At 37.3% G+C, this 25,059-nt stretch overlaps 1 protein-coding gene across 2 annotated transcripts in view; it reads left to right on the forward strand.

Moving 5' to 3' along the window:
• NEDD4L (NEDD4 like E3 ubiquitin protein ligase) overlaps nucleotides 1–25,059 on the forward strand; it is a 195,929-nt gene that overhangs the window by 81,526 nt on the left and 89,344 nt on the right. Inside the window, exons 3-5 of one of the 2 annotated variants that reach the window (XM_075138130.1) lie at nucleotides 219–300; nucleotides 6,113–6,151; nucleotides 9,010–9,063. In XM_075138130.1, the coding sequence (XP_074994231.1) occupies nucleotides 219–300; nucleotides 6,113–6,151; nucleotides 9,010–9,063 (175 nt within the window). Of the gene's footprint in view, nucleotides 1–218; nucleotides 301–6,112; nucleotides 6,152–9,009; nucleotides 9,064–12,621; nucleotides 13,801–25,059 lie in introns of those variants that run through there. The other variant, XM_075138131.1, reaches the window with a different exon arrangement.

Consider the following 25,059-nt stretch of genomic DNA (forward strand, 5'->3'; position numbering starts at 1 on the left):
ATTATCTTTAATGCTATGGTCAGTATTTAATTGAGCATATCCAAACACATCTTTTGAATGTTTCAGTAGCTTGTTACAGTTACTAAGTTTCACTGAAAACACTTTCACTAGAAGCGTTTAGAGCTGCTATTGTTATCCAATTAAATGACAAATTTATACTGAAATTATATTTGGCTGTAAAATTATATTCCCATTAAATATGACATCTTCTTTTGCAGTGACCCGTATGTGAAACTTTCCTTGTATGTAGCAGATGAGAACAGAGAACTTGCTCTTGTGCAGACAAAAACAATTAAAAAGGTATGTATATACTTTTTTTTTTAATTCCATTGTTTCAGAAATACTAAGAATACTGGAACACAATTCTATAACATAATACAACACTTATTTAAATTGTTGCATACATGTATAGCAACTGAATAATGTATTTTTTTTTTCAAACCAAAATAAGAAAACGAGTGCATGCATCTTCAGTGTGCATGATCTGTTGACAGAAAAACAAAAGAGAAAAAAATCCTAGTGTGTTGCATATTATTCTCTAAACCTTGGCTTATCAAACCTCATTACAGCATTCACTGTTTCTTTTATCAAAGTCATATTTTAATGAAAGACAGCTGAAATAAAGAACTAAGAAACTCTGTTTTAATTATCATTTATTTGACTTTTAGCAAAAATAATCATTCTTTAATGTTCCCTTTCAAAATTTCCATTTTCAAAATATTTTCCTAATATGGGAATTTAAAATAGCCAAATGACAGAAGATATGCTGTAAGAAAAGCCTAGAAATGCACTGAAAATGTTTTCATTTTTAATTAGAGCCAAAATTAAATTTCCTTTGGTTTCTTAATTTCATTCCACACAAACAAAAATTCAGGGGATATCTGTCATTATCAAGGCCCTAAGAAATTTTTTTTTTTTTTTTTTTTTTTTGAATTTACTGGTAGTGATGGCAGAGAGGAAAAAAGTCATAATCCGTATGAAAAGTAAAGGCAAAATAATGAGTTGTCATTTTTATGAAGATATTTAGAATCAATGATTCAATTGAAATCCGTATTGCAAAACAGAATAGTGAGGAAAATTTTGGTTTCAACACACAAAATAGAATAATGCTGTTCTAAAATCAGAACATTAGGTGTCGTGAGAAAACCGATGTGAAATCCTGGAAGCATGGAAGATTCAAGCAGAACTTTTCACAGGACCCAGGGCATGTTTGATGTTGGAAAGTAAAAGTAATTTTTAAAAGATATCCTGGTTAACCACTGGTACTACTTGTTTCACAATAGCATTTTTACGTTCATTGACTCCTTTTAAATGCGTTCTTTACAGTCCATCTAGCTTAGTTTTATGTAAAGTTTTTAGACATTAAAATTTGTGAGAAAAATGTTAACTTTTCCAAAAAGGAGTACCTAGTTTGTTGCTATAGTAACAACATGGATTGTGGCATTTTTTGTTTCCTTAAATAGGATCAAGATTTATCGCCAATTCCGTACAAGTATGTGGGAGGTTTTCTTACGATATGTGTATCTTGTTTTTGTAGAGAGCGTGCTTGTTGTCATGCCATTTCCTGGGACGCAGTTGCATGGAATCAAGTCCTGCTCTTGAAATCATATGAATGGAGAAACTTAAGCTCGATAGGTCATTTTCAGGCTATTATGAAATACCTGGCTATTATAATTCCGGTATAATCTTAACTAACATGTTCTTGCTGAAGTGCGAGATTGACTTTGACTGTCTTCTTATGGAATGGCAGCATTCATGAGCAAATATTAAATCAGTACACCTGTGTCTGTGTACTGATAAATCTTTCTTACATTGTAAAGGGTAGATGAAAAGAATAAAATGAGTGTAGGTGAGGGTTTATTTTCTTATTTATTTAAAAAACAAGTTGGACCACTGTAGTAATTTTGCATCAATAGCGATATGGGCTCAGACTTCACCAGCTACTAAGTGGACAACTCATTTCACCTGGAGAAAACTCAGTGGAAGTCAGAGACATTTGAACAGTTGCACCCTACGAACAGTCTATGCATTCGCTTTCATGGGCTTGTTTGCAAAATGTATGCTTCAGGATTCCTGAAAAATAATGGCTTACTGCAAAATAATTGTCTAGACAAGTCCAGTTCTTGTAGTATTGTCTTAAAATAGTATGGTAGCTTCTGTTAACTGCATATGCCTGAGGATGGGAGGGAGGTTTTTGTCTTTCACCTTTCACTTCAGTGGAAGAATTTCAGTGTGAGTAGTGTGAGTCTAGATGTTGGAAGGGACCTCTGGATATCCTCAACTGTTCTGTAACTTTGTGACTAAAACTCAGGACAATTACGATAGCAGAGAGGATGTGAGGCGGGCCATGAAGGTGCAAGGATCCTTTGGCTTTTGAGAGAAATCCTCTGTAGCAAGTGGTGAAATAGGGGCAGAGGAGGTAGGAAGTGTGGCATGGATATAGGACTTTATTTTTTCCCCTTGCTTCTTAGGAAATAATGGTGATCCAGAGTTTTATTAAATTTCTAATTTCTTTTTTTAAGTAATTAATTTTTAAAATTAATTTTTAAATTCTTATTAGAATAACATTGTCCATATTTGACAGGATGTTGCTGATATAAAGCATGATTACTAAATACATGGCATACTGGGCTCCTACACATTTGAAGTGTAACGGCTATAGTGCAGAAAGTTAGGTTGAAATGAGAGCATTAGGTTGAAAATAAGGGTGTAACATTACTGCTGGTCTGAAGCAACTTACCAGCTTTGGATCCATGTGAAAGGAGAATAAGAAGGCTTCTGAGAAGACCACCATAAATTAAAAAAAAAAGTACTAAAGATGTGAAAGTATGGTATTGATTGTATCAAGGAAGAGAGAAACTCATGGCTTTAGTGCTGCCCTAGGAAGAAAGAGGAAAAAGGACGATGTTTGCACAACCACCCAACTGTAAACACAGCACTGAGGATGAGATGAGGATGATGATCTTCAGTGGTGGACTTGGCAGTGTTAGGTTTATGGTGGGACTCGATGATCTTAAAGGTCTTTTCCAACCTAAATGATTCTGTGATGTATTCCTGGGATTGCATCTGCCTTTTTTCACTGTTCTTGTAACTGTCACTTAAAGCCTGGACTTTCTCAGTCATTTCCATAATAGTACTATTAACTCATCTGTTGGAAAGTCCTAGTTAGTTGTTTCTGTTTTGAATTGTTAAATTTCATCTCAAGACTTCTGCCCTCAAAGCAGTATTTTTCCTATGTAATTTGCTATCTCTGTTTATTTCATAAATAGCAAACATCATTAGTATAACTTGATTTGAGTTAAAATCATTAACAAAAAAATATTGAGCAAAATCAATCTCAGGAGTGATTCTGAAAGACCCAGCCAATTACCTCCTTCAGCTCTGTAACTTTTCTTTTAATATGACGGCGTCTAACCCTTCACTAGTTTCTTCTTTTTCTACTCATTTTTATCTTCCTCAGTTTAATGGGTAACTTTCTGTGTGGCTCTGTCTTGCAGGAAGTGCCTTCAAGAAGGCAGGAGGACTGCAGTTTCCCCCTTTTTTTTTCCTCCATTTACATTACCTGTGCAGTTGTCTGATACATATCCTACTGTACAGCCGGACCTAGCCTTATGAAGTGCTTAGTTACAGCCAAAGGGATTAAATGCACATTATTTCCTTACTCTGGAAAAATAAAGTTATCAGAAAAATTTCAGATTGATCTGGCATGATCTAGCTATGTTGAATTTCTGAGACTTTTTGTTTTGATTTACCTCCCTCCACGCATTTAGTTATTCCAACTGTAAAATTTGATTAATGCCTTGTGTTCCCTTTTGGAGCTGTGTTTTGAATGGCCTGCTAGAAATGTTCTCTTCTTTCTGCAGTAGAAAAAGCCATATTTGCTGTTTGCTGTCTTACAATCTTGTAAGATGCTTAGTACGTTTCTTAACTTCCTGCTGATAGGCTTGTGATTTCATGTGTTGATTCTTTTAAAAGAAATAACCTGAATGAAGATTGGCCAGTTTCCTCAATTTGACTGTGCTGAGCTCTGAAGACTTCACTTCTACATCAGTTGTGACAACTTCTACCTTTGTACCGATCCCTCTTAGTTATTCTGCCTTTCCCATATGTAATGTTAAACATAATTTCCTACATCTAAATATGCTTAGTTTCCCCATTGAGCTTCATTGCTTAGTAGCATCATTTATTTCCGTGTTCTCGTTTTATTTATATGGTTGAAAAACCTTCTTTGTGGTGGTTCTAATATCCTGTGGAAGATCTAACTCAGCTTGACTCTTGGCAGTTCTTTATCTGTACAGTACTTGCCCTTTTTAGGATGTAGCTCTTTTTGCTGATGAGTCTTTTTGTTGTTGTTTCCCTGCTAATATCCTTTATGAAGTTATTCATGCATTTATTTCTGGAGCCTTTCTTTACAATTGTTTTTCTCCTTTGCTAGGATTCTAGTGTTTGTACTTTCTGACTTGACCTACTAATTGTTAGACTTGTAAAGGTGGAAGAAATTTCTGCCAGTTACCAGGGCATTTACTAAAAACTGTGCTGCCTAATACATCAAATATTTCCTGAAATTTGTATTTGTGGTTAAGCCGCATTCAAAATTAATGCATTATTGATGGACAGTAGTGCCCTCAAATTTAGTACGAGACCATGCTTCATTTGTTAAATTACATGGAACCTCTCTTGCCAATAACAGCCGCATTTGATGAATACAAATCTTTTAAAAGTAACATTTTTTTCTTATTACCTCATTTTTTTTTCTGAATACATTTGTGCTCCTTAAGGCAAAAAAGCTGAAAGTTTCTCTCTGCCCCCAACCCCTATCCCTACTCTTCATCTACACTCATTTTATTCTTTTCATCTACCCTTTACAATGGCCTTTTCTGTCACGGAATATTTTCCTGCTCTGTCGTAAGGTTGTTTAGGATAAACAGGTAAAACTTTTCTGAGAGTACAACTGTTAACCACTTGCACAGCTGTTTATATAGGTTTAGAGTTTGATCTTTTTTTATACTATTATTTCCTTTTGTCCTCCTTTTTTCCCCATAAATTTTCTAGAACAGGGTTTTCAAATTTCAGTATTTGATTTCATTGATAATTAGTTACATGTATGTTGGGTTAAGATTCAGCCCCAATTTAAAGGGGAAAGGAGGATGTACAGTTGTCAGCACGATGTGATCATACGAGTGCGTGTTGAGCTACAATATGACTCCTGTATTTCCATTTTGTAGAGAAATGCAGTGCAGTGAGCCACTGTGTCGTGGACATGATAACTATATTGTATCTATATGAAGGAGTTAAGATAAACAGCCAAGATTCTCCTTCTCTGCTATAACAAAATTTTGGTGGGTGTAGAGCCAATTTTTACTGTCAGCTCTTCTGGTAAATCTCTGCTATGTGAGAGAATGAGGGAATGATTTGGCATGAAAACAAAACTATTGGACATATCATACTTGTTTTTAAACTTATCCAAATTTGAATTGCCCAAAATATTAATGTTTGTAGTTCTGATCTCTTTTTTTATCAATTTATTATTTCATGCTTGAGCTCCCTTCAGATTGCAATCTATATGCATACTTTATTTTGCACGTTTTATTCAGGTTATTAAAACAAAATTAAAATCCTCCATAGGCTTGGGGGAGATTAGGAAGAGTATCATACCTATTCAAAGGAAATAACCTTTCCTTTTGTTCTTTTTTCTTTTTCTGTTTAATTTACAGTATAAATCTGTCCTTATTTTCGTAGCCCTAAAGTTGTCCTTGTGTTTAAAAAATACCTATTTTTTTTCATCTGGGTTTAAATTAATCTTGAGAATGAAATGTCTTCAGGTTTTATTTCTATAAGTTCTCAGTGATTTGCCTTTTACTCATAGAATCGTATTAATACTTAATATCTATTTTAGGATCATCTGACTGGAATACCCTCCCACGTTTGGTTTACTCAGTAGAGAATCTCTAAATAATTTGATGGCAATATTTTTTTCAATCTTTTTATGACATGCTTTTTTCTCCTTTTTCTTTTTTCCTAGAAAATTGTCACTTGCATGCACATTTTGATGATTGCAAAATGGCAAACCGAAAGAAATTTTAGTATGTAAATATGTTTATTTCTTTTACAGACACTGAATCCAAAATGGAATGAAGAATTTTATTTTAGAGTAAGTTTCCCTTTACTTGCAATCATTATTATAACATGTACGATTAATCACATGGCATTTTATGAAGTTGGGAAGAAGCTTATTTTTTATTTGTTGTTTATATGTTTACATAAAAAAATGCTTGTCCAGATGTAATTGCTCTTCTCTTTCTGGAGTGATGGAATGATCAGCAGAAATTGGCATAAGGTTAATTAGAAATGGACTGTGTCACAGTTTGAGATTTTATTTAGATTAAGTTTTGAGTTAATTCATCTGAAAAATAAAAAAGTTCTTTTTACTTGAAAATGTATTTTTAGCAGAGCATGTTTTCTGCGGTTTTAAAATGTTAATGCAGTGGCAAACAATCAAGAGTTCTTTCCAGGAGCTGTATGAAATTTAAGTTATCATGGCAAAAAATAATGAAATACAAACATAGAGAAGGAAGACAGAAAAAGTAATTTCTCTTGGGCTTTATGTTACTTGCCAGAAAGGTCAAAATATGCTTTTTTTTGGTTTTTTTTTGTAGTTTCACCTTAATCTTTCTAGATCTTGATTAAAATGAAAACCAAGTTACAAGTAAAACTGAGTGATTTTTATCCGAAAAAAATAATTTTAAATATTTGAAAGTGGTAAAATAGTGATTATCAAAACAAACATAATATAAATGAGAAGGGCAATAACAACTTTGTTATTTAGTTGCTGAAAATATTTTTCCAAAGAATGACGACTTAATTTTAGTGCAGCTGTAGCTTTCACAAAAGAAGGTTAGGTAGAATTTCAGTGGTTTTTAAAATTTAATCTTAAACAGCTGCTTGAGAAAAGATGTCATTGTAGATTGTTAAAAACGCATATCGTATCGAACGTAGTTTATAGAGTCTTAGCAATTGACTGTCTTGCTAATAGGATCTTTTAGATAGATAGTTCCCACCAGTGTAATTGTTAATACACAGGTTTTTGAGGTTTAAGTGGAATTTTTGTTTTTAAACATGTACCAAATAGCTTCTCTAGGTTTTGCAACTGGGTAATACATATCTAAAATAATCTTTATCTAATGAAATATTTTGATTTTTATAACGTACTCAGAGGGGAAAATACGGACTTACACTTTTTGAAGTTACGCAGAGTCTTGACACTAAATTATGACTGGGCCTAAGGTTTTCTGTTTTCATCACAATGGTGTTTGATGTTTGCACACCTCTCGTTGTAGAGGTGGCTCTACCATGCATTAACTTAAGCCACCTGCCTGTAAAAATGCAGAGGAATTTTAATACTGTAATTTTACTAGAAAGTCATTATCCTAGAAAGAGCGCATTTTATGGTAAAGTGTTCAAATGCCTTTGCCTTAGCACAGAGGACAAGTTATATAGTGGTATTGCCATCATGACCATTGCACAGGAAAGGGAAGTGAAAGAAAGTTTTCGACTGTTTATCTATCTGAAGACATTTCAGGCTCTCCCAAATTTGATCCCGACTGCATACGTGATTCAGAATTGGGTGACCTCACCTCCATAAGCTCATCTGTTTGAATACTGGTCTCATAAACATGCTGAGTTGTAAGACAGACTGTAAGGAACAAATTCATGTGTTTTACAGTGAAATATATTTAATCAGGATTAAGCAAGCTTGTTATGTATATTTGTGTTTATAATTCTAACTGATATTATTCAAGGTAGCCTTTTTAATCATTTACTTTTCCCAGGAAAAGAGAATACACAAAGCTGCCACAATTTGTGTTGCTTAAACTACAGCTATAGTTCATAGAAGCTTTGTTAAAACATCTGGAAAATCCTAAACAATTCAGGATTATATAAATATATAAAGTAATGCATACCCTTTTTTGTATGTCACAATTCTCTGATTTTCTCAAAACCGGGAAGTCCGTCGCCACCCTCACAGAACTGTCAGTCCATTGCAGAATATTGTTTCTTATTTTCTTAATTAAACAAGTTGGACACAGCAACCTGTCTTAAAAAGTTTTTCTGAAAAAATATATCAAGTGGATCAAATACTTCTCTCTTGTTTAATAGTGGCTGTTTTGTCTTCCTGCCAGAGTTCTTTGTTTGTTTGTTTTTTCCTTTTACATGTTGGCAGTCTTTCTGCTTAAATTTACTTCAATGTAAATAATTTTCTAGAGGTATATTTGCTGTTTTCAAGTGTTGGAGAGACTTCTGTGGGGTTTTCCACAGGCACTTGGGATAAATGGGCTGGAAATGGTGAGCAATAGAGAGTCCAAAATATAGATGATTGTGAAAATCTGAAAGAAATACAGTAAAATACAGTCTTGCTCCCTACATTTCAGTTGAGCTTTGCAGCTGTAGAACAAAAAAAATCTGGGAGCCCTGATAGTCTGTCCAGCCTGGGACTTGTTCCCAAAACACAGAGCTTGTCCCTTTGGCCAGGCTGCCTTCCCTGAGACCAGGTGAGCTTTGCTGGTGTGCTCAAGGCAGCTGAAGCCCCCCCGTTAGCCCTTCCTGGATGCAGCACACGCTGGGGGTGACATGAGAGAGAAGCAGCCATGGTTTGCCCAGGGATGTCCTCTCCAAATAAATTCCTCTCGGCCGTACGGCTGCGTGCAGCTCGGCGTTATGCAGCAGCCATGCCTTTCCTCTTCGGAGCTTTCCGTAGTAGGAGAAATGCAGTAACTGTCTTGCATTGAACACAGTAGGTGAGAGCTTTTAATGTTAACTGCTAGGCTATTTCTAGTTGCAGTAGGGTTTAGAAACAAAGTGTTCTAGTGCTCCAGTTTAAGTAAAACTAAAGATTTGCATAAAACCTGTTAGTCCTGTTCTGTTTGCCTTGGTTTAATCGCTGTATGAACCCATATGTTGTTATCATCAAGGTAATGAACATAAAATGACATTATTTGAATTTTCTCATAGGTAAACCCAACCAATCATCGTCTCCTGTTTGAAGTGTTTGATGAAAACAGATTGGTGAGTGCTTGTCTTGATTGTGTTTTACTAATCACAAGGCTCTGTGTCACACAGCTAATGAAAATATAGCACATCTTAAAGGTGTATTTTTGACTGTTATTTGAGTAAGTGTGCTAAGAAATGCAGATAGAAGCATAAAAAGCATCTGGTTTGGGGACTAACAGAGCATTAAACACAAAAGTAGTACCCTGCTGGGTCAGACTGAAATGGTCCTCCTTAACCATTCTCGTAGTGAAAACCTCATCATATTCTTCCTTAGGCTTCTCCAGTGCAAACTGATAAAGTCCCAACCTTTTTAGTCATTTACAAAGCAGCTGCTTCATCCTTTGATCATTTTAGGGTCTCTTTCCTGTATCTTAATACTTCCGCATCCTTCTTTGGGATGTGGTTACCAGAGCTGCACCTTGTACTCAAGATGTGGGTGTATTAAGGTTTAAGGTCATGGGAAAATAATGCTCTCTGTTATGTTTTCAGTTCTCTGCCTCATAATGCCCAGCATATTGTTAGTGGGTTTAGTCTTGAACTTAATTTGTCTGATGCAGTAGCTCTTCTAGAGAAGTCTTCCAACATCTTACTGCCTCTTGCTTTGTTATGATTAAGTAGAAAAGGTTTTCACGCAGCCATACGTGGAATAAGTGACACTGTCATTCCGAACATATTAGGTTAAATATGCCAGTGCAGTAGCATACTGGGTGAATGACTTTTTTGAGTTTTTGTCTTTTGAAAATTGTAACACCACCTCTTTGTTTATGAGATCAGGTATTACATTTTCTTGGTTGGGTGCAGTACAATCTCTACTAAACTTGTTTGCTTTGTGAAGATTAGGATCAGTGTTGTTGAAGATCCTTTTATTAAAAAAAAAACATGGAAACATCTGTCTTCAAAAAAATACATTCTTTTCCTTTGTCTTCCTATTAAATATAGAGCAAAGAAAAACATACAAGCTGTAATCTTCTGGGGAAAAAAGGACTTATAGCCAAATGATTATATCCTCCTTTAGGAGGAAGTAAATCGCTAAATCTGTGGCACTGTGTATTTAGAGTGGGCTGACTGTGAGTATATTTATTGACATATAATGATCAGAATGACCACTTGCACTATTAAAACTGTCGTATACCTTTTGAACTTAAAGGAGATCATTGGCCAGTTCTTCCCAGCTTTAAGGTCCTCTTCCATTGCCAGCTGATGCAAACAACGCTGAAGCAGAAATCCTGTAACCGTAACTGTGAGGCAGAGTACGTAAGCCCGGGCTGAGGGTCATGTGCTGACATTACCGCGTGGCTTGTGTGTGTCTTGGGGGATGGTTGGAATACGTTTGTGTTGGCATGAAGGACAAAGCAGAACTCGTGGAAGAGGCTTCGCTCTGGCCTGCAGAGGGCATGCACGGGGATGTCCGTGTGGGCAGTAACGGGGTGGCGGTTCAGGAAAAATATTCTATACGCCGTGACAGCCAAGAAATGACCGTGTCGATGTACTCACTTCAGATGTATTGCTGAAGATTTTTACATTTCTCTATGCAGTACTGGCCTTATACTGGCAATTTCAGTACTGCTTTGTTGTTGAGCCATTTTCTCTTTGTTCTTCCTGTGATCCTACTCCTGTAGACAGTCTGCCCTTGGGCTCGTAACCTTCTTGCAAAGGCAGCAACCTGCGGTTTAGGAGCCATTGCTTCCTTTCAGAAGGTGTTCTGAGCTACTGACAAAGCAAGTACATTGGGGTTTTTAGGGAAGCAGATTTCCATCAGGTTATGTTTACAGAATGAGGAGACGTTGAACTGATTATTTTGGCTTTACTCTGAAATACTCATTGTCAATACTTACATGGCTTTTATCACAAGAACTTTGTTTCTTCTTCATGTTCCCAAATTATCAAAGCACTTTCTGTCTTTGCAGTACGTCCTTTTCTTTCTACCCCCAATGAAAATAAAGAAGAATATATGATGCAAGCTTCATCTTTGGTGCAAAAAGAGACTGTGTCCTTGGATAATACATTTTATCTGAGAAATAAGATAAAATAATATCAACACATGTGCTTCCAAAAGGCAATCTACAGTACTGTTGCTGTGTAGAAGCTATTCATGTTTTCTTCTTGTTGGCTCATAGTCCACTTAAAACAATAGGGGATTGTGCTGTCTGTTGGCAGTTATATCGTTTTAAGCTTCCATTTCTCTTGTGATTGGTCACTTTCTGTCTTTTGAAAACAAGCTGCTTGCAAACAGAGGTTTAAATGTCTAGATAGAGTATTGACCCTCCACCTACAAATTTTCAGAGCTGTTGACAAAACTTAGCATTCAAGTTCTCCTAGGGAACAAATGTCCATGTATTGAAATGAAGCTACACTTCTTGCTAAACAGTTTCTTTTCTAGTATGTGCTAACAAGTGCTATTGTGAGCACGCTTCAAATGTGAGTATCCTCAGACCACTGAGTTTCTGCCTTGTAATAGAGCTGATTTAGGGTGTTTGTTTTACGTTTTGGTGTATCCTGTCCGTCTGTTCTTCTTCTGAGGTCTTTTGGCTCTCAGAGCGCGTAACTGTATTCCGTGCTGGCAATCACACGCGTCGTAATATTGCTAACTTTCTCACTGGAGGCTGGCCAGCGATGGGCAGAGTTTCTGTACGGTGTTTAAGACAAATCGGTACAAAACGACATGCAACACCCGTCTCCGGTTTTCACTCGTCTTTACTGCCTGGTAAAACTGAAAAAGAAACTTTGTCTCCTGCCATCTTGCACATTTCTGCTGTTTTTATTGTGTGAGAAATCTTTGCCATATGTACGATTGCTTTGTTTGTTGTAATTTTTAATTACTAAAAGGGACTGCGCAGTGTAGGTTATACTGTGGTCGTAGGGACAATGTGAAAGTTGTGGCTTTTTAAAGGCAAGAAGTTTGTTGCTTAATCATGTTATGAGCACAGTTAAAATTGAAAGCGTAACCGTGCTATATTTATTCATATTCTGCCATGATAGCCTAATGCTGTAACACACACCAAAATGCTAAGCTTGAAATAATTTTTCTCATTTGCATGTGGAGTTGACTTAGACTTTTAACACTATATCGAAGTGTTTCTGTTGTAGTTAAATTTTTGTGTGTGTGCTTTATACAAATGTGCCTTGTGAATATGATGTGGTTTAGATTTATAGCAGTGCCGAGCATGTTCGCTGCCTTAGTCAGCTGTGAGAGCTCTCCCGCTGGGGCTGCTCCTCTCTGATGGAAAAGGAGCAGCTGTGAAGGTGCTGTTTCAGGCTCTTGCTGGCATTAAAAAAAAAAAAAGAGAAAAAACAAAACCCCCGCTAGCTTACATTGGAGAGGGGGAACCAGGCCACGTGACTCCCACCATCCTACCCTATGTCACAGTGTGTAGGAGCGCTGATTGCTCTTACCCAATCATGCCTGGAATGCTGCTTGCCACTTGGGCTATTTCTGCTATCTGTCGCTATCAGGGCTGCAGTGCTAACAGTTTGGCAGATGGGACACTTTTTCTTGGAGTTTATGTCTTTGGTTTTTAACTTCTGGCAGTGCCTGAATTGTTGCTGTTCTCCCTCTCCTTTTCTTCTCTCTGTAAAACCATGGCCCATCGGCTGCGGTTTCATTTTGGCTCTGGGCGAAGCAACACAGCCCCCGAATCGGAGATCCTCGACCGGGAGAGAGAAGATGACTTTTTCATGGCATTCCACACTTTGCCAAGAAGAAACAGTCCTCACGCTTTCTCCCGACACGGAGCAGATTACGGTGGTGGTGGTGATCTGCAAGAAGTGGGCTCCTTAAAAAGGAGTACATCTATGTTTATTCCCCAGCTGCTGAACAGTATTGATGTGCGTCCGACAAGAAGCTCGTCAATGCAGATCTCTCTTCAGCGCAAAGCTGCGAATGGCTGCGTGGACGAGTGCGCAACCCTGGAATCTCCTGAGGAGACGCTTCCTTGTAAATTCTCTGACTTCAGGGAGCATTATGCACCCCCTGGTGAAAACCACTCTTCTCCAAGCAGTCCAGAGGTGACACCTGAAAATTCTCCACCCAGGCTGACGGAAGAGTTAGGGCAACAGATTAATGGAACTATTTGCTGTAATCGTAGAATATTTTGTACTATTCCTTCTAATAACCAGAGTGAGGATGCTTCATCAACTACCCCAGAAGATGAGGCAAATGAAGCAGCTTCAGGTTTAAACATAAGCGGTGTGAGGATTCAGCATCGGGCTTCAAGTGCAGACGTGCCTCAGGTTACTCTACTACCCTTTGGTACTGAGGCTCAAAATAATGCTCCCAACCCTGAACCCCGGCGTTGGTCTTTGCAACATGTGCCAGATATGTCAGCAAATTCAGGGAAAAAGTTCTTTGTGCTCCAGTTACAGCAACCGCAGACAAGTGGTACAGGTGCAGGAGGCGAATATAACTTTGGTTTTACTGGAACAAAAGGGGACAGATTGGTGAGGTATCCTCGGATACAGCTAGGAAGGAGTACTTCCTACCCTGTCCAGCCACCAAAAAACGAGATTAGCCCCACAGATGATGGATTGAATTCAGAACTGCATGGAAATGGCAGGAATGGGTCAGAAATATCTAGAAGCAATTCAGTAGAGCGGATTCCTCAAGGGCAGGGATGCTTGTTTAAAATCAGACCAGATCAAAACACGAGGCAGCAGCACTTCAGAATTCTTGTCACCCGTGGTCCTGAAGAACAAAATCAGGTTGTTGGTAAAGAGGGTCGAGGCACCCCTGGTCCTACAACAGCCAGCACCACAGTAAGTATGATGCTGAGTGTGCTACGCTAGTAAAACACAGAATTGCCATACAAAGGCTTCTAGACTTGAGACAACTGAAGCACTTCCATTGTTAGAGCTAGAATGTTCTGCATTTCTTTGGAGCAAGCCACGAATCATCTCTATTTCTAATCTAATGTAACTTTGCTCTCAGTTATGATTACATCTAGTGTAATATTTTGAGATCCTAATGTCACACATTTCTTAATTCAGTGTTATGTCAGCTGGAAAGATTTTTAAAAATCAAACCATGCAAATGGCAAATTAAGTGTTCGTGTTAATTTAGTAGGCTGAGACCTTGCTGCATGAAGAATTCTTCATGCACTCTGTTTTTAAAAAAAAATACTTTGACACCTTCTAAGAATAATGTGCACACGTGTGTACTTCTGCACGATTTCAAAATGTGTGTTCTAATGCAATAGTAGCTAAGACTAGAGAAATCTTATGATAATTCCAGTCAAGATATTGACTTAGCAGATAAGGTACCAGGAAGTTAGGAAAAAAATCTTTCTTACAGTAAATTTCTTTTCTGGCCTTCTGGAAATTAAAAACATGTCCTGTTTTTTGTGTGCCACAAGTCCTGATCAAAAAACTGTACAAGTAGCTTGGCACAACTTAGTAAACTATCTTGTTGTTTGTATTTGCCTTGGTTTTGCTTTAAGATGACAAATTTCGTCTTCTGGTTTTTCTTTGTTGGAATGGGAGAGGATTGATGTTTTATGTTTTTAAGCCAGTTTTTAAAAGACCAAAGTAGGAATGAAACTTAAGTGTTTAGATTAGTCATTTGCTTAAATTGCTTTACTGTGCAATTTAACACTGCCCACTTGAGTTCCTAAGCTCAGTGATGCTGTATATAGAATAGTAAGCACTCTGTCTCCAGCTGTGAAAACAGATTCACTAGAAGAGATTTCGGTCTTCATTGCTTGTGTGTTCTCATTCTCCTGCGCTTTCGTTCAGTGAAATATAGCACAGAAAGACAGCTGCTCACTGCAGCAAGGCCATATGATGACTCTGCAGCTTTCCTATGAAAAAGCTAATGGTCTCCAAGTTATTCTAGTATAACCTTCTTTTTAGCTTTTCAGTAGACATTGTGAGTAGAAAATCACAAAGTATCCCTAAGTTTTTATTTTAAAAACGTAAAATTAAAAAAAAAAAAAAAAAATCCCTTTCCAGTACAGGTTTCATTTCAGTCTTTATAAGCTAGCAATTTTGTTAAGTAGTGTATAGTGTATTTCCTGCCAGCCTAAGAACATTTCAGCAGGAAAATTTGCAATGCAGAAGCTTCACTGATTTTCTTCTTCATTTGGCTTTCATGTATGCAGTACAGTATGTTAAGTGTTGTCGTACTAAAATGAATTTAAATCTCATGCTAAAAATTAAATGAAAAAAAAAGTATGTCTGATTTTCCCTTTCCTATTTATTATCCTCTGTTCCTTTCCAATAATAGCTGTTCATGGAGAACCACTATATAATTATATAAGTAGCTATAGTATGTCAAACCTAGTACAAAAGCATCAGAGGGTTACAGAGAGATGTACCCCAGTGTCTCTGCAATAGTTCTCATTTTCCTAAAGGGTCTACCCCCCAGAGTCACTTCTTTGATCTTCACTGTAATAATGATTCACATAGCAAAGACATACTTCAGTGTTTCCAGAGGAAAATTATGAAATTTGTTCCTATGTGCTCTTAGTTTTAGTTACCATGTGAAATCAATTTAGTCAGCCATGAAGCATGGCAGTCACAGAGGCACTCAGTCCAAATGGTACTTGCATTCTTTAGTGCAAAAAGTTTCAAAAATAAAGAATTAATTGAAACTTAAAACTTTTTTGTGGTGTTTTCTCATATTTGTAGTAAGCCCAGAAATATTGTGGGCAGAGGTGATTGGCTAGGCAAGATGCCATAGGAAGTGTGGGGAATGAGAGCATTTTGGTGAAAGTTTTGCTTTATTTTGTCTACGTATAAAACATTCTTTAGTAAGGTGTCATTTTTAATCTATCCCACAGAAGTTTGTTTGGAGGACCTATGATGCTAAGTAAGGGTGTGCCTGAAATATTTGTTCTGTTAAGCTGAAGGGAAAAGTTGCCATGTTTTATAGTTGTCAGTGTTAAAAAAAAAAATTCTAGACTTTTCCAGTTAAACAAGTTTGAGTGTATTTGATTGATATAGGGCATGGGCCTGGGGCTGTAAGCAGCAGCTGCTACAGCCTTATTTATCTTGAGTGAAAACATTCAAGCGGGCGTCTGCAGTCCTACTGCTACCAAGTGTTTATGACCTTTCAAATATCTTCTGTTTTAGACAGAAGCGTTTTTGGGCAAGCAGGATGTATTTCATTACAAGTCATTATAAAATATTAAGTAAAGTATGAGCTTATGTCCAATTGTGAAAAATTTTATTTGGAAGCCTTGTTACAAATTCTTTTGACTACTGTGATATTTTACATGTAATGCAATAGGCTGCTGCTAAGTGTGTATATATACTGTGGCATATAACAAATACTCACATTGTTTATAATTGGGGGTCTGTGAGTGCATAGCTGTATTGGTGGGAAACACTTCAAAAATCTAATATATTGGACAACTGGTTTAGAGACCTGACAAAGGCATCTTTGTTGTGATAAAAATACAAAGTGCCCTAACAAAATCTTGTTGTTGTAGTAGTATTGAATTATATTTAGTTAACAAACAGAAATGGCAACTCTTGACTCTGCAAGTCTGCACTTCTCACAAGTCAGCTTTTATTTTCCTTTCTTAGAAATAATTTTAGAATAAATATTGTTGTGAAAGTACAGAGAATCTACTTATGCTCCTAAGATATCAGCTGGGATTGGGGCATGTAAACCAAAAAGAGCAAGCTGGGATAAACGCAGTCCAGCAATAACGAAGGACCAAAATTCTGCATTGTACAGTGGCCGGAAGACTTGCCCCTGGGCACCTAAGACGTGTGCCTCGTTCGGGCTGGTGCCATGTGGCAAACCAGCGATTGATTGCCTAAACTCTAGCTTTAGATGCTGTCTTTGGCAAAATTTCCTTTACATGAAAGTGGAAGCAGGGTGAACACGTGCAATGCACGTGGAGGCTTTCATAGGGACTCCATGGGAAGTGGTTAAAAAATTCATCTGGAGAATGTGGAACTCAATGGAATTAAGGAGCTGGAACTGCTTCTCCTCTGCTGTTGCCTCTCCCAAAGGCTGTAGCATCCACTTCCCTGCCTTAACTCTGCCCTTTGTGGTAGGTCATTCAAAACTTCATGCTTCTGTTGATACCCTTAATTTTCGTGGGGAAAGGGGTACCAGTTCCATTGTTATAATAGAAATGCTTTCATGGGAGACCTCTGCCTGTCATTGAGGCAGTGGACTTCAAGGTGTGTCGGTGGTGAGCTTTGTGTTTGATCAGGAATAATTTTTGTCGCCTAGAGCAGAGCCAACTACTGTTAATAAAGCTGTGTATTGGAAAGGCAGAGTTGTTTGCTAGAATCCTTCTACAAAATTAGTAATTAGCAACTGACAATTACATGACTGCAAGGCAGATGAGGAAAAATCTTAACTCATTCATAATCATATAATAATGTATTTTAATGCATTGTTATATTATCACATAAAGTACAATGGATTTTGACAGTTTATTTTTTCTAGAGGGGATGAATGCTCTTCTTAGTTCTTTCGTTCCATTCACCATTTTTCTTAGTTTCAGTGATACCTTTTCAGCGTAAAAAGGTTGCTGGTAACCCCTTCTTACCTTAGTCACTTCCTGTGATTTGGAATAGATTTCTACGAGGGCAAAACTTTACAAAGAATAGATAGCAATCCACTCAGAAAATGGCTACTACTAGGCAAGTTTAAAACCTTGAACCATCCTTTTTTATATCCCACTAGGGAGAGCTATGAGTCGAATCTGTTTAATCATACTGGGGATTATTTATTTGTGGGTTTGACCTGAGAGAAAGCAGGTCAATGAGATTGCTGGTCGATTTGGAGGAACTCCTGGTGAAAATTTTCTAGCGTTCAACAGTGTTACTAAAATAGTATCTATTGTTAAATCATGTATATAAAGTTGCACATTTCTGCTCTATCTAGGATTAGAAATGCATATCTAAAAAATTCAACACTTATATAGGCCTTCCTTATACAGTGAAACCCTACTACAATATTTCTACCTTAGTTGGACTGTGAATTAATGTTGGATATATAGAATCTTATGTTCAGACATGCATACAAATTCTCCATGCAGAAAAATATATATAGCTGACCCATCAGCTGTATATATTGACAGCAATTTGTCAGAAAAGGGAGGTGATCGTGACATACTATATCATACATTACCAAATAAAAGGGAAAAAATGCCATTATAACTTGCCTTATAGATTGGTGTTTACTATTATCCTATTTTTGGTTAAATCCTATCCTATTTTTGTAGCTGAGGGGGTCAAACGAGGGAAATACTTTTTTTTATTCCATTTTACACATTGGAAAAAAGTCATACATTTAAATAAAAAATGAAGACTAGTTAAGGGATGACCAACATTATGCTTTTTTTAGCTTGAGTATTTATTCTGTAGACAGTCTCACAAATAATACAGTTCTCAATTGCAAGTGTCTGCTTTATTGCTGCCATCTTCTTTATATTTCTATGTATCATTGTCTCATGAATTACCACTCTCAGCATTGTGGATCGCTGTTCTCTTAACTGGAGATAGTTTCCTGTGCACAGTGGTATTCAAGGAGGAAACACCTGAATCACCGTCAGCTAGCTAAGCCTTCGCTGCAGGAAGCAAAAGAAAGGGAAATAAATGTCAGTGTTTGTAATCCTTTGAAGGTGATGAATTTGTAGAGGAGCTTGCTTTGGCCACATCTTTAGGCCATATTTCTACCATACTATTTACTTTCCTTATCCTTTCGTTTCAAATTTCTAGTCTGTCTTGGATCCAGTGGGTTGGAAAAGAAGAATTTCTTAACTAGGAATTCCATCCTGTGACCTGACCTAGCTCTAATGAACAAGTAGCTATTGTTCGTACTTGCCCTGTGCTAAGCCTTAATTTATAAGGCATATACCCCTGTATGACAATTAAAAAGGGCAGTGGAGGAATAACATTGTTCTGTATTTTTACCAGTGTGATTTGAAAAATAAGAGACATATTTTGGTTAGTATGAAATTCAATTCTGGATTGAATTTTTTGGTTTTTTACTTCTGTACATAAACTGATCCATTTGATTAAACAAAAGAAAAAAAATCCTTCGATGTTTCAGTGTAAACTATGGCAAAGTCTGAAAGTCTCTTTCCTGAGATGGTACTGAGAAACCAAATGCTTTAGGTATTGCATTTCAGCGCAAGAAAAAATGATGGAAGTCTTTAAAGACGAAAAAAAATTAAAAGGGATTCCCCCCGCCCCATTCAAATAACCATTGCAAGAGTTCATTTGTTTCAGGTTAGCTAATGCAGTCCACAGAGATCTTAATTTTCTCTTTTAGTGTTGCTCTTGTCCACTTCTGTGGTCATTCACCAGCCTGTCCTTGACACAGTAATCAGCACTTAATTTAACATCGTTCATCATCTTTAACTAGCCCCCACGCTGGTACTTTTTTAGGGCTTGAGTTTGTATGGGAAATGGTGGTGCTTTTTGAATTGGAAATGAGGTTTAATTGCTTCTCTTGTAATTTCTGAACCAAGCCTAAATGTCTGAGAACTCCAAAGAATAAACAGACAAAAATGGGACAAATCCTGTTCCTAAGTAACGTCTATATAACTGTTTTCCTGTTTTCATGTGGATGAAGAAGTATATTAGAACCAGCAGTCACTCCATTAAGATCTAACATGCAGAGTGAAAACACACTTGGCGTTAGAGACTTTCCTTCTGTCTGTCTGTTCACCCATCCGTGCAGGCGTAGCGGCAATTACCTGTGCAGAAAGTTAAAATTGGCTGCACTCACACTTCTGGTGTTCAAGTGTGCGATGCTTGTAGCTGAGCCGTGCTGAACTGTTCCTGCCTCTTCCATTTCAGAAGCAATTACTGAGTGCGGTACAACATTCTAAATGGTACAAAACAAGAAAAGTCAAATTGTTAACGGTTTATTTGCTAGCCTTCCTTATACCAGGAGCATATTCTTGAATATTTAGAGGTCCTCTAAACCAGGCGAAAGCTATGTTGGAAGCAAGTATTTCTTCCTAAGGAAGGACAGCTGAATCAGTATAGCTCACCTGCACCCGGGCATTAGCAGACAAACGCTGTGGGAAGTGTTCTGCACCTTTAAAAGGCTGCTTTCTCTTCCAGTGCACAGGACTAACGCTACATGATTTTCTCTTTTATATTGCACATGTCTAAGTTTGGAGACCTAATTCAGGGATTGCTGTCTGGACTCTAATAGGCATTTCTAGAACATAATTCATGCTGCCCTTAGCGAGATGTTTAAAATAGCTCAAATGAATAGTGCTATGAATTTCTGTCTCTTCACTTGCTATACACGGAGTGCAGATGACTATCTGGAAAGCCTCTGTTCTGTGCAGGTAAGGACTTTGTTGACATCTGCAGGTAGAGGTGATGAATTCCATTCCTCAAGTCTTTCTAGGTTTTCTGTCAAGGACAAAATCGGTTCTCCTTCCCTCCTCTCTCCTCAACAAACCGACCTCTGGGTTGCACTGAAAGAAAGGTATCTCCCTGACCACAGTAGACTGTGCCTAGAGATTACCGTTCTTCTCATCCTTTTCTGTTCAGGGATCTGCCATAGGTTACAGCCCACTTTGGGCCTTTCCTTCATGTGTAAAATAAATACACACACACGCACACACGCGCACACACGCACGTATATATATCTCTCTATATACACACACCCCCACACTCCCCTTCAGAAATCACCTGCCCCCTTCTTAATTAGCCTTTCTATCAGCTTGCACATCTGTTCTTAAAAGATCTTCCTGTCCTGGAAGGGGCAGACTGTGGTGTTCAAACAGAATTAGAAGCTCGTTTTACAAGAAGGAAAGTACCAAGGAGCAGACTGATTTTTTTTTATTTTTTCTTTTCTTTTCATGTGAGTGGAGGACAAATGACACATTGCAAGTAGTGTAAATTAGCTTGCAGAATCAAGAAACCCATACATAATTTTGACTCAAGAATTGGCAGTGCTGTCTTTACCCTATCCCTACACATTCTCAAAGTTCCCTGGGAAACAGTTCTGGATTTTATTAGAATTCATTGTTAGGCGTTTTTCTACCTGAAAGCTGTATCTTTTGGTATTTCTCTGTAAAGAAACCAGAATAAAACTTCGAGCAGAAGAGCTGGAAATCACATAACTTTTTTTAATAGCGGTAATAAACTATTTGCTCCTGCATGGAAAAATTGTGTGCCGAGTTTCAGTACACAGTGATCTCTTTAAAGCTGAGTTTATAAGGCCCTCAGTTTATAATGGAAATGCTGACACAGTCTTCACGCTGAAGGTGCCAGCCAGAGCAGCTCTGGTATAGATCTAGCCACAGAAAATTACAGATAATAAACCAGATACAGAGTTTTGATTGCTTTTGGTACTATTTAGCTGTTTTCCTATTTGAGAAAAGCTGTCAAATAATGAAGAATTTAGGAATGTTTTATGACTGTTCTAGTTCAAAAAGCTATTCTAAATCCAAAAAGCTATTCTAAATCCAAATCTATCCTGCTTACTTAGTTTCCAGGTTAAATCTCATTGTAAAACATATTACTGCATACGTTCATCTGAAATCTGGTGCTTTTATCTGTTTTTTTCATCTAACAGGATGGCATTGGTAGCTTCCAAAAGTCAGCAATTACATATAGAAAAATACATTAATAAAATCAGCAGTATGACCATGCAGGTTTCTGTCTCCAAAAAGAATGAATAAATAAAAAGGAAAAAGCTCATCTTCACTTTATTTAAATCCTCTGATATTATAAACCTAGCAAAATGCTGGGCTGTGTCTTATATAGATGGGAAAAGCTAATTCTAGAGTTGAAGGCCCAGGCGTTATCACTACCAAATTAGTGATATTCCGGTTTCCAGGTCTGTCATGTGCTGACTCCTCAAGCCATGGGGGTGAGAGGGGTGCAGTGTGTTGGAAGTGAAAGTCAAAAGAAAAATTTGCTTCTGAGTAGATGAGTTGTGCAAATAAAATACATAACTGCACTATATATTGTGGTGTAAATTCAGAATTTTTCAGTTGCTTTGGTAAAAAGCTTCATCTTCCCTTTCATCCTAGGTTGAAAAATATAACCTTCTGGGTGACTAGCGTTTCCAGGCTGTATTTTATGTATTCTAGAAAGGAGTAAGAGAATATAAACTTTGTTATAAGGTGGGATTTTTATCTTCAGTAAAAGATTCAGCTATAAATTTCTATGACCTGACTGGCCACCTTTTCAGTTACTTGTTGAAGTCTTATATTCTTAATCCTACTATGTAGAGTTTTTTTTTTTTTAATGGCGAAGAATAATATATAATCACTGTTTATAATAAATAAGGCAACAGGAGCCTACTTATTCAGCATTAACTTTAGTATGCAACAGATTGCTGGACACACACAAAAGCATAAAACTCTGGAGTATGGTATCTTAAATACTTTTATTATCGAAAGCAAGCTACTTTAAAATTAAAAAGGAAGGTATTCATCGGTGAAAACCCTTTCAAACAAGACATTAGAGGCTAGTAATAATCCTTCTTGAGAAAGTTATAGCCTAAGTTTTACCTCAAGTGAGTGTTTAAAAGAGTTTATGTAATTTTTGTCAAAAAAAAAAAAACCCAAACGTTTTTCTGCTTTTAAAATTATTTCTACTCCACGTCCTGTAAATAAAAACCACAGCATATCAAGATGTGGAAATAGCAATATTGTTTGAGAGATTACGTTAAATCACAATTGTTTAAAATATTTTCATGTCGCTAAACAAAATTTAAAGCATTATTATCAACACTAAGAATTATACCCATTACATTTTGCACATATCATCCTGAATAGTGGAAAATTCCTCTAATTTAAGTTTTGTGCATTTTAGCCGTAATACATTTATCTTTTAGTACTTAGTGTGGTAAAGACTTTAAATTACAAATATGCTAACCATTTAGTTATTTGAAATCTGCTTCAAGCATGGTTTTACATTCACAGAATCATATTACCACAAGACATTTATTTGCTTCAAATTCCGTGGAAGTGGAACTAAACTTTATGGTTGAAAAGTTGAACAGAATCTCCTTCAACTTACACACGCAAAGTCCTATGCTCTTTCTCCAAAGGTTTGGAAGTGGAGGCTGCTGTAGTTGCTGTATTACTAACGCTTCATTATTTTTAGAAACTCTATCAGAGTGCGCTTGCCAGCACACTGAATTATTATAAACACAAGTGAACTCTACTTGTTGGGAAATGATTGCAGTGTATTTGGTGATGCAGCTTGCAGTTATGTAGCAGTGTGTTTGCTCACATTCAGCTTTTCAGAATTCAGTAAGCCGTAATATGGGTTTACTAGCCCTAGACAGATTCATGAAGGTTTTTTGTAATAGTTGACATTTTAAGGTATATGATTGCAAGAGCTACTCTACAAGCCATGCTAGTCAAGCTACAGAGTAACTCTGAAAGATTTTATTTATTTATATAGTTTACGGTACTTGTGACACTATCAGCTTTCCTGATTCACTTCCAGTCTTGCGAAACGTCCTTTCTGACGTTGGGAGCGCTTTGCGCTGCCGTGTGACTCGCTCCCGGCCGCGCCGTGGAGTGAGTCACAGGAACAGGCTTCTGTTCCCTGCAGGCTGAGATAAAACCTCCCAAATATAAATGAGAAACTAGCTGGGCGAAAAAGAGGGGTAGGAATTGCTTCCTGTAAAGAACTAATCGTAACCACTGTAAATGAAAACGTTCAGTGAAGATAGCAAAGGTGTCTGTGCCTGATCTTCTAGGAGGTCCAACTCACTCGTGTTTGTCACCCACGTGTTGCAGATTCAGACAGCAATATAAGATTTTGGCTGGTTTGTATGATTTGAAGGTACGTGGTTAAATCTTGAGCAATCTGAAGTTGTTAGGAATTCTGCCATTGACTTCAGTATGATTGAAGCTGCCCTCATTAACTTCCTTTTACTGCTCTTTTCTTACATTTAGTCATAGTAATTCCAAAAGCTTCAACTCAGTAGCTCTTCTAAGGTCATCGGAAGCTGCTCAAACTGGCGACTCAGAGGTCATTTTCACTGTCCGTACGGTCCACGCTTAAACGTTACTCTGCATGTAAACACGTATCTGCTAGAGTGCGGGACAGAATCCCAAACCGTAATGGCAATGCAGCAATTCCAGCCAAAGTGCTGTTCAAGGCATAGCAGCAAACAAGTAATCCTTTTAAACAGGATGAGGGGAGGCGGAGGAGGGAGACGGACAATTTGGAACACATACAAGCTTTGCTGAAACAACATACCTTCAAAGCACAGTATTATCTGGTTGCCACTAGGAAAGCTTGCCAGTCAGCACAGCTACACTGCAGAATTTATTTGCTCAGCGACAAGTCTGCAGGTCTCAATTTACTCTATATTTCAGTCTGTTCTCTATTGACAGGTGAGCATGCAGAAAGTACTAACATCTTCAAAAGTGGTGGCAGGTCCTCCAGTCCTCAGGATTATGTCTGTCAGCTTCTGCGATTATCAGTCTTTCTGAGTCATTGGAAGAATTTTAAATTCTCACGTATTTTAAAGTAAAAAATTATTTTAGTTTGTTCATATATTGGCAACATACTGCAGATTGTCTGCTTTGTCTCCTACTCTAGATGAAGTTACCATTCAGCTCTGGGGAAAAAAGAAACAAAAAAACCCACTCTGAACTGTAAATTGAGCTTTCTCTGAACATACTTCTCTGCAGGAAAGATTCAGTAAATGTGAAGGAAATGTGCTGAAGACGGTTATTCATCTAAAAGGACAATCTGTACTCTCAATAAAAGGTTGCTTCTATTTGCATAGCAACCATCAGGGAAGAAAAACTGTTTTGAAGGAGACGTGCAAGTCTGTCTGCATTTTGCTGGTGTTACTCAGGCAGATACACCTTTGAAAAGGCAGACTTTGCTGTTTCTTTGACAGTGAGATATTAATGTACTTAAGATTTGCTTGTTTTATTGATTTACATTCAGAAATATGTTGAATATTTTCTCCTGATCCCGGATGAACGGTATTACGGCATTATGGTTCAGTAAGCACCTCAAAGATAGACATTTTATTTTAAGACTAATCTGATTCTGAATTTTAGAAAACAAATCTGATGCCAACTCTGTGATTACTTTTAT

Source organism: Calonectris borealis, chromosome Z (genome assembly GCF_964195595.1).
Source record: "Calonectris borealis chromosome Z, bCalBor7.hap1.2, whole genome shotgun sequence".
Classification (NCBI taxonomy): Eukaryota; Metazoa; Chordata; class Aves; order Procellariiformes; family Procellariidae; genus Calonectris; species Calonectris borealis.